Raw genomic sequence first — 10,271 nt, 5'->3', positions numbered from 1 at the left:
GAATTTGACAATTTAATTGTCAAAATTTTGCAGCATTTAATGCAATGATTAAAATAACTTTTAAAAATTAATAATAACTAAAATGAAAACTATAAACCGTAAATTATAACATCAGTATTATTAACATTAAAAGACTGATTTTCCAGCTGTATAAATAATTATCAAGTAAGTTCAAAGTAAGGATATGCTTGTTATAATATTATGAAATATAAATATTTTTAGAATGTCCGAAAACGTTGAACTTCAGCAGTTGGTCGACGAAGATTTTGAAGAGGAATTCAAAATCCAAGAACCAAAACCTTGTTGCCGCTGTCCCTACTTAGGACTAATCTTAGCTACATTAAGTTCGCTATTTTTTTCATTATGTTCTGTGATCGTTAAGTGGATGACTGACGTCCATCCTATGGCTTTAGCAGCTTATCGGTATTTGGGGGTACTTTTGCCAGCCATACCGATCATAATATATAGGGAAGAAACAGTTTTCCCAAAAGGAAAACGCATAATGTTACTCTTAAGGTCTTTTACTGGCACAGTATCGTTAATGCTGAGTTTTTATGCCTTTCGACATATGCCTCTCGCTGATGCCTCTGTAATAGTGTTCTCTGTGCCTGTCTTTACGGGTATTTTTGCCAGAATGTTTTTAAAAGAACCCTGTGGGTTATTTAATGTATTTTCCGTGATTCTAACTTTAATCGGAGTCGTATTAATAACAAGGCCTCCTTTGCTATTCGGAAACACTATAAATTCACTTGGTGATAATGGTCAGAAGACTGAAATGTGGGGTGCCGTTGCAGCATTTTCAGCTACATTATTTGGGGCCAACGCCTACGTTTTACTAAGGGCTTTAAAAGGAATACACTTTTCTGTTATTATGACAAACTTTGGTGCATTTGCATTTGTTCAGTGTCTTCTTGTTACAGTTTTGTTGGGTGCTCTATGCTTACCCTCTTGCGGGTTAGATAGATACCTTATAGTAGCCTTAGCAATTTTTAGTTTTTTGGGTCAAATTCTGCTCACAGTAGCTTTGCAAATGGAGCAGGCGGGTCCTGTTGCTATTGCGAGAAGTAGTGATATTGTTTTTGCTTTTATTTGGCAAGTTATGTTTTTCAATGAAGTACCTAATCGGTTTTCTATTGGGGGTGCTATATTGGTTTTAAGCTCAGTGCTCCTAATTGGACTCAGAAAGTGGGTTTTAGCTTTGCCTTATGATGCGAAATTGAGAAGGAACCTGAGTTTCTTGACAAAATAATGGAATTACATGCCACACAATAGATATCCGTTAAGAGGTAGTGTTCATTTTTATCTACTTTTATTAAGACAGATTCCGTAGTTCCTTTATTACATTATTTTAAATGCAATTAAGTTGTATTTGTTGTTGTTGATTACGTTAATGTTAGAATTACACTATGATCCTTAGATAACATGTTCTAGTCAGATTTTTATAGAATTTTAGTTAAATCAACTGAAGCAGGTGTCTACAATGTACATAACCTAAGCATTTTATATTGATGTCGCTTGTTGACTGTGTCTACTTAACCTTTCAGCAAGAGCAACATGACAATTCTCTATTGAATCATGTGTGAATTGTCAGTTTGCATAGTATTTTGGGCTTACATTATAGAATATACATTAGAAGTCTAAAGAATAATCCTTTTTAAATGGTGCTAAGGCACATACGATTCGTTAAAATTGGAATTTTTGGATTTAACTGAAAATTTCTATAATAAAAACAATAAAAAATAATAACTATAAAAATCTTAACATATTTTTATAAAAAAAAAACAGAAACCATCAGAAATATAATATGCAGTGAGGCACATGGAGTTGGACTCCGTAATAATCCATCTTGGGCATGTGTTACTGTTTATGTTGCCCACTTGTACTAATTTTATATAGCAATTCTTAAGAAGGTAATCTCTATCAAAATGTGTAGTTCCTGAATTTATCCAAAATACATCAGAAACCATTTGTATGCAGACTACATGTGCCCAACGAAAAGTTAAGAAAGAATGACCAGCAGTGAATATTAAAAAAAATTCAATTCAATTCAAATTAAAAAAAAAATTCGCTGAAAATTTCCTTTTTTTTTTAAACAAACATAAATTCAAAACAGAAGACTGAGTAAGAGTGCAGCAAGAACAGGAAGCCAGGTTTCATAAATTTGATGAAATTAAATCTGTCTTCCGTCATCCCTAATTGGGACATCCCTATTATACAATCTCTCATTTTTTAAAAACTCACTCTGCCACCATCTTATAATAATCATATATGCCTGTTTAGAATTATCTTTCAACATTGTTTGATGCTTTGTCCATTCCTATCTTTTTAGTATAAATTGTACATATTTCTATACTGACTTTCTGTAATTTCTTTGGTACATGTATTGCGTCTATAAATATACTATTCTGTTATGGCTTTATAGATAGTAGTAATTTTCGATTTTGAGTGTTATTTCTTGAGTTGGGAGTTTCAATTTTCTTCATTTTTCCCTCCAAATAATGCAAATCCAGAGGCTAGTCATTTTCTTGTGTTTCTAGTAAAGTTTTGGAAGTGGGGTTTCCAAAAACTGGTATCTTCTATTAACTTCTATCTAAATTTCAGAAGTATTTATACGCTTCTCTTATATTATTACTTTACAGGTTCTATTTTATGTTCTGTATTTTTTACTTGCATACTTTATCCACCCTACATTGTGGTTTTCCAAAACTTATTAATATTTATCTGTTCTTCTTTTCATATACAGTGGAACATCGATTATCCGTCTCTCCATTAACCATCACCTCTGTTAACCGTCAGGGTACATACAGAAGTTGTATTGACTACATAAGCAAACATTTTAATGTAAAAAAATAAAAAAAAAGAAAGTTAATTTGATTTGTGATGAGGATACAAACGAGTATCCATTGCTGACAGATAAAGAAATCGTTGAAATGGTAACGAAGGAGGACCAAACAGATTCAGAAGCTGACACAGACTTGGAATTTAACTGTAGCTATGTTGATGAACCTATTGTAACTGACAAAGATTTGGGTAAACAATCTAGAGAAGCTGCATCGCATATTTATGCAATAATTCATAGGGTGGTATTCTCAACAAGAAGAAGCCAATAAAGTAGATTGCATGATCTTATGCCGATTAATAAATTCAGCCGTCGCAAAATGTGAACAACAGTAAAACAAACAATGATTTCAGAATATTTTAAATTGATTCGATTGTACGAACACAAATTCCTCTTATTTTGTCAAACAAACCATACAAATGAAATTTGAGAGTTGTACTATAAATTTTTAATTTTTTTTTAATGTTCTGTTAACCGTCTTTTCGATTATCCATCATACCCTTGGTCCGGTGCCCTGACGGATAATCGAGGTTCTACTGTATTCCTCATATGCTTCTTTAGCTCATAGTTTGACCAAATCACATTCTTCAGTTTAACATTCTCCCCTTTTTCTTGTTTTTTGATATTGTGCACATATGTTTGATCTCTACCAATAAGTGATCAGATTCATAACATGCTTTCATTCAGTGTTATATATATTATTTTCATACCTTCCATATTTATAATATTTAAGAATGTTATTGTAGACACTCTGTAAACACAAGCAGTTTTTATTTGTAATCAAAATCCCCTTTAATCATATTTTTTATATTCAGTAAATAATTATTTTTAAATCCTGTCGGTATCAGGTTATGACTAAATACAAAGAAGAAACATTGCAACAAATCCTTTACGATTTAAGTTATTGTACAAGTAATTTAACTTTATACATAACAATTAGTTCAATCTGAATCTCATTTTCCTCCTAATATTACTATTAAAGTTTGTTTTCATTAAAAAAGAATGCAATGATAAAAATATTCTGAAACTGTTTTCTTAAGGCCGGTGTTAAATAGGGATTGAGACTGTATTGAAAATTACATTTTATAATTTGACCTTTCGATTGAAATCGTTTTCAAAATGATTATTTTAAAATAGTAGGCTCATGTTATAACAAAGTTGCTTGGCGCTTTTTGTTTATACAAAATTTGACATGTGGCTTACTTGGCCTCGATCTTGTGGTCAAATAGCCATGCTTTTAGTTGAGAATTCTGAGAGTGATACCTGCATCCTCAGGATGATATCAAATTCTGATTGTTTTTCTTCTTTAAAAAATTTATTCATAACCTGATACCGACCTTAAAAAGATATTAAGAAGCATTAGAAAAACAAATCATTATTTAAAACATTAAGATTTTTCTCTAGTGTCTTCACAATTGTCTCGATTTGATCATTTTTAGTAGGTAAACAAATTTCATACATTTTATATAAGTGGTGCATATACTATACTTACGAACTTTACAGTCTAAGACAAAACTTTTTAAGGAATAAAAGAACAAAAAATTCTAGTCATTTCTAGTTAGGTGCCGATTTTTTATATATATTTGTTGTAATTGTTGAACATATCATTTATCAAAATACTCTACTAGGTACTACTTTAGATTTAAGTGTATTTTGGTCTGTCTTTTCTTGTTCGTCTTGATTTCTTTCTATTTATTATATCTGTATGTGTTTCGAATTAGATACATTTTTTCTATGCATTTTATATCTTTCTCTGTACATTGCTTGCCAATCCGATTCACTTTTTTACCTTTATTTCTATAGTTCTCAATACCTTTGTCCTAAACTATTTTTATAATTGTTTCTTAACAATAAATTCATACACTTCGTCTTCTACTTTTTTTACAGGCATATTGTCTGGTTTTCGTCAACATTGCTTGATATTCTATCAGATATTCTAACTATGCTATATTCTGCCATTCTGTTAATTCACCATTTCGAAATTGCACTCATTTATTTACTTTGTTGTCTTGTATTGTGTTTTTTTAGGAATCATGACAAAATTCATTATATTTCCGGAAGAACGGAAAATCTGACAACAATGTAAATACTAATTTTTACTTTTGAGATAATTGAGTTTTTCCATATTTACAACCCACTTTTCTTCTTCTTAAAGTGCCCTCTCCCCAATAGAGGTTGACTACTACAATTGCAAACTCTTGTCTGTCTTCAGCCGTTCTTATTAGTTGTTTAAAATTTAGCCTTGTCCATTGTCGGATGTTTCTTAACCACCATAGTCTTTTTCTTCCTAGTTCTCTCTTTTTCTCGATCTTTCCTTTCACTATTAGTTGATCATATTGCTACTTATTATTTCTCAGTATTTGGTCTAGGTATGATGTTTTTCTAACTTTAGCTGTGTTTAAAAGTTGTCGTTCTTTGCCTATTGAAAGTAGCACTTCTTTGTTTGAGGTATGCGATGTCCATGAAATTTTGAGGATTCTTCGGTAGATCCACATTTCAAAGGCCTCCAATGCCTTTAAGGGTCTATGTCTCAACTGCATAGAGAAGAGTAGATCAGACGTAGAATTTTGATAAACGTAGTCGAATTTCGAGTTGTATTCGAGAATCACATAGCAGTCTTTTGATTTTTTCGAAAGATTTTCTGGCCTGTTCTATTCTCGATCTTATTTCTAGATCAGAATTTAGGCTGCTATCGATTCAACACCCCAGGTACTGAAATTTATTAACTTTTTCTAAAATGTGCCCGTTTATTGTGGAAGATTGAGGTACATTCTGGTTTTTTCGAATTGGCATCCTTTTGGTTTTCTTAATGTTTATTTTCATATCGGATTGCTGACAGTCTGGTTCTGTCGATGAGTTGTTGCAGATTCAAGTCGGAATCCGCAATCAACACCGTATCATCGGCATATCTGATGCTGTTGATGGTTACGCCATTCACCTTGACTCCATTCTTGGAATCTTCTAGTCTACAACTCACTCTATATTGGATTTAATATAAAACTTTTATATTATTTTTATTTTTCTCTTTCTATTTTATTTTTTAAAATTTGATAAATGATTTTGATTGTTTTTTAGTACATTTATTTAATGAACAATATTCCCAAAGAAATTATCGGCACCAAAACGTTGTTGAGTAGTACCTAAAAGCCAGTGATCATTCTTTATTGTATTTTCATTACTTTTTGATGTAAAATCTTTAAAGGACCAAGAAACTACTTGAATATATCCAGTATTATTAGTTTATTTCGTTTTGTTGTCGTATTTTAGAAGATGTAATATTTTTTTAAATATTTGTCTTGGTTTATGATTTATATACACGTTGCTATCTATACGAACCATATCAATCTGTATAGATTTTTGCTTAATATGTGTGGTGTAAGTCCTACAATTATTTATGTTAATTATTTTAAGCATTGTTAATACTGAAATCTTATGATACAGTTTAAATTGAAGGTGAATAAGATTGTGTGATCTCTATTATTTTAGCAGAAGAGGTACAGGGAGGAAGAGACACTCGTGACTCCAAAGCTTGCGGCAATGGGTCGGATTGCCGTCTTCCGAACTATTCAGATCTGCCGTAAACAAAGTCAGAATAGCCATGTTAATTGCCAACGTTCGGAATGAACAAGGCACGTGAAGAAGATCTTTATGTAACAGATGGTGTTGTTTACTTTCGGATCCAGATTCAGAGATGCAAATACAAGAGAAAGCTTTTGCGAACATCTCCAGAGTAGTGATGTTGAAAAAGTATCTATTCATTACAAAGTACTCGTTACTTACGAATACCGAAAGGAACGATTACTATAGCGAGAGGCTATTACTAGAACCTTCAATGAAGTCGAAGTGAAACTGACAGATGCCCTGGGAGACTTAGCTCTATACTATGATAAAAACCATCTGAAACCCAATCCCACAAAAACCCAGGTATGTGCTTTCCACCTGAGAAACAAGCATGCCCGAAGGTCGCTGGAGGTGGAATGGCGTGGTCAGATGCTGGAACACAACAAGACGCCAAAATACCTTGGCGTCCGTCTGGATAGAACTCTGTCTTACCGATACCACTGTCAAGATGTCAAGAAGAAAGTAAGTGCCAGAAATAATATCATCCGCAAGCTAACTAATACAAAATGGGGAGCACAACCACACACTCTCCGCACTTCTGCCTTGGCATTATGTTTTTCGGCCGCGGAGTTTGGAGCACCAGTATGGGCAAACTCCGCTCACGCAAAGAACGTCGACGTGGCTCTAAATGAAACGGTCCGTATAATATCGGGTTGCCTGAAACCGACACCTATCGAAGAGGTATACCCCATTGCTGGAATTGCTCCACCACCTATCAGGAGGAAGGTCACGTCAGAGGTAGAACGGAAAAAGCAGGAGACGGACCGAAGACACCCCTTATATGACCACCAAACTCAGCCAAGCAGACTAAGATCTCGGAAAAGCTTCCTGAAAACATCAAGATCCATCCCCGAAGCGCCAGAGACGCGCCGAATACACCTATGGCAAGCGTCAGCTACCGCGACACATTTTCCTCCCTCGGAGGAAATGGCTGCTGGACACAATTTACCGTATCCGACTTGGAAAGCGCTAAACAGACTAAGAACCGGCGTTTCACGTTGTGCTAGTAACCTGAAAAAATGGGGATACCAGGAGGACGATACCTGCAACTGTGGCGCGGTTCAGACCAGCCGGCATCTACTATCATGCACAGAGATGAGAGAGACCTGCACAGAACAAGAATTAATTATAGCAAATGACAGGGCCATCTATGTGGCCAACCATTGGAAATACAGAATTTAAAGTTGTTGGTGTTCCGGACACGGAAAGTAAGTAAGTACCGAGAGGCAAATCGTTACTTTGATTACTTTGATTAATCTGATTACTTTGTACCAATCGTATCAGAGCGAGTACCTATTTGAGTACCTATTGTATCTACAATCGGTTGATATCGGAATCGAACCGGTATTCCACGAGTTTTCGGTATCAGTACAGTTAACTAAAATTTTATCTATGAAGGGCCAAGGCTATGGAGACTATGAAGAGTTTTACAGGATTACAGGGCACTTAGAAGTAGCTGAAACAGAGGGAGGTATATCATTTAACAAAGCATGCACCCAGAAACAGATTTATATACGATTTGTCGAGGTAGATAATTCACAGAATTTCACAAATGTTCGTTCCTTTGAAAATAAAAATGCAACACATTATATTTTAATAATAAATACACACTGCTCTTATATTAGGCCTAGAAAAAAAAGCTTAGATTGACCGGAAAAAATGTAGAAATGATAATATTTCTAGACTATGAACCTCAACTTTAATTTTACATGTAGGTATGTTGTTTTTATTAGACCAGGGCATTTAACACTAAAAACACACGAATAAATCCATTTTTAAATATAGTAGGTACATAGCGACTTACAACTTTTTGCATTGTATTTAGGATTAGGTTGACGTCTGGAAAAAAGTCTACAATAGAAAAATGGGTGGAAATGCATTATTACATTTTAAAGTGTATAAAACGCATCGAAAAATGCATAAACATGTTAAAATCAGTATATTAAGGGCCAGATTTTCTTATTTCGGGGTAATTGGGGTCACTGAACACGAATATGCATTCAGAACCGACCTCGGAAGCACCTGGGTGCCCAGGATTACTGCTAAGGTACGTCATCTAGAGTTTCGAGGGTTTGTTTTTGGCACTTAATTGATTCAAACAGAATAATTTTTTTAATTATTAATTAGCCTGGACAAAATTATGTCGAAATATACAGGAAATAGCTTCAGAACAACATTAAAATTATGTCGGGCACCCCTTGTTTTTAATAATTTTTAACATAATAGATTACATATAATTTAATTTCTATCCATTAAATAGATCGGTGATGGTGGTTGTTATATAGGATCTTATACTTATACGAAATACTGAGAAATGAGATTCTCGATATTATTACCGGTACTCAAATACAAAAGTAATCATAGTAATCAAAGTATCCTACTAGGTAATACTAATACAAAATATGTACTAACAAATGCGATTCTCGATATGATTACCGGTACTCAAATACAAAAGTAATCAAAGTAACGAATACTGTAAATGATTAACTATAATCAACATCACTACTCCAGAGCAGTCAACGAAATTTCACAAAATGAATATAATATGTTCATTATTGGTGACTTTAACGCCCCTGTTAGTGCTGACATAGTAGCAGGGATAAAACAATGGTATAACGAGTATGTGGGAAATGAAAACAATCAATCTTCTGACGGACTTCTGCAGCACAAATGAATTAATAACACTTTTTTTCCTCACAGAGAACAACCAAGTATACCTTTGAAAATACCAGAGAACAAAGATCTATGATCGACTATAAATAATATATTTATATGTGTATCACATTTGTATGTGTACCTAATTGATTTGTATCCTAAAATTTCAGTGTTATACCTATATCGCATTGGCATCAAAAATATCTTTTGTATCATCTTTAAGAAACTTAGCACAAACTTTGTTACATAACAATCAAGTATTTTTATAGCAAATGTTGATAACGTAGGAGCCCCTTAAACATATTTATAAACCATTATAGATTATTACCTACCTACATAGTGCTTATATGCGCTTTTTGTCATTTTTTGATTTTTTACTTTTCGAATGATCTTTAAATGAGTTTCGGTTTTTACAAGCAACATGTATATAGACAAACGTTTTGGAATGTTGAATCTTTTTATATGTAGGTAATTTATTACTACAAGATACTTGTACTTTTGAAGCAATGTAATGCAGAATTAAATATGATGAAAGCACAGTTTTTGTTTGTTATCTATTTTACCCAATTACCAGATAGAATGATCCAATGTTTGCCAATAATATGAAAATAGGAAACAAACAATAAAAATAAAATTGCCAAAAAGGTATATAGTAGGAGATGCGAAACAAAAATCCTGAGAAGAATTTGGCTAAATGAAGATTACAAAAATGACAGTACATCCTTTTGGAATAAGATGAAAGCAGTAAGAGAGTAATATACGACACAAAAGATAAAAACAACAAAATACAACATAAACCATACGAAATAGTAAAAGTCTGGAAAGAGTATTACACTTCTAAATCTAAATTAGAAGACACATAAGCATAAGCAGCTTGAGCTCTAGTGACACATCGAGCTCCAGGGAAGAGGAGAACAGGACATGGAAAATAGAGAAAAAAGCTACGAACAATACTGATGGAATAGGCATGAAGCGAATTTAATGCGGCCAGGATAAGAGAGCGTAGTCAGGAAAGGAGGGAAGATAATCGCCATCTTTCGTAAACAAAAAAATTGATAGTGGTAGTCAGGGTTGCCAGATTGGGATATTTTCCCACAATTTTGTAGTAATTTGAAAGCATCTAGGGGAATTTTTCTACGCAGAAATGGTTGGAGAA

At 33.4% G+C, this 10,271-nt stretch overlaps 1 protein-coding gene across 1 annotated transcript; it reads left to right on the top strand.

Annotated features, from left to right (window-relative positions):
* On the top strand, window positions 1-9,654 carry LOC114326417 (solute carrier family 35 member G1). The gene is made up of 2 exons (XM_028274788.2): window positions 1-165; window positions 223-9,654. Exon 2 carries the CDS (start codon window positions 224-226, stop codon window positions 1,247-1,249), a length of 1,026 nt encoding a protein of 341 aa, XP_028130589.1. The 5' UTR covers window positions 1-165; window position 223; the 3' UTR covers window positions 1,250-9,654.
* Window positions 9,655-10,271: the final 617 nt, after the last annotated feature.

The sequence above is a fragment of the Diabrotica virgifera genome, chromosome 3 (assembly GCF_917563875.1).
Source record: "Diabrotica virgifera virgifera chromosome 3, PGI_DIABVI_V3a".
NCBI lineage: Eukaryota > Metazoa > Arthropoda > Insecta > Coleoptera > Chrysomelidae > Diabrotica > Diabrotica virgifera.
This window is presented reverse-complemented; position numbering and strand designations above follow the sequence as displayed.

Bases quoted from the DNA above. Each gene is read 5' to 3' on its own strand.
- LOC114326417 (XM_028274788.2), top strand. From the start codon at position 224: ATGTCCGAAAACGTTGAACTTCAGCAGTTGGTCGACGAAGATTTTGAA.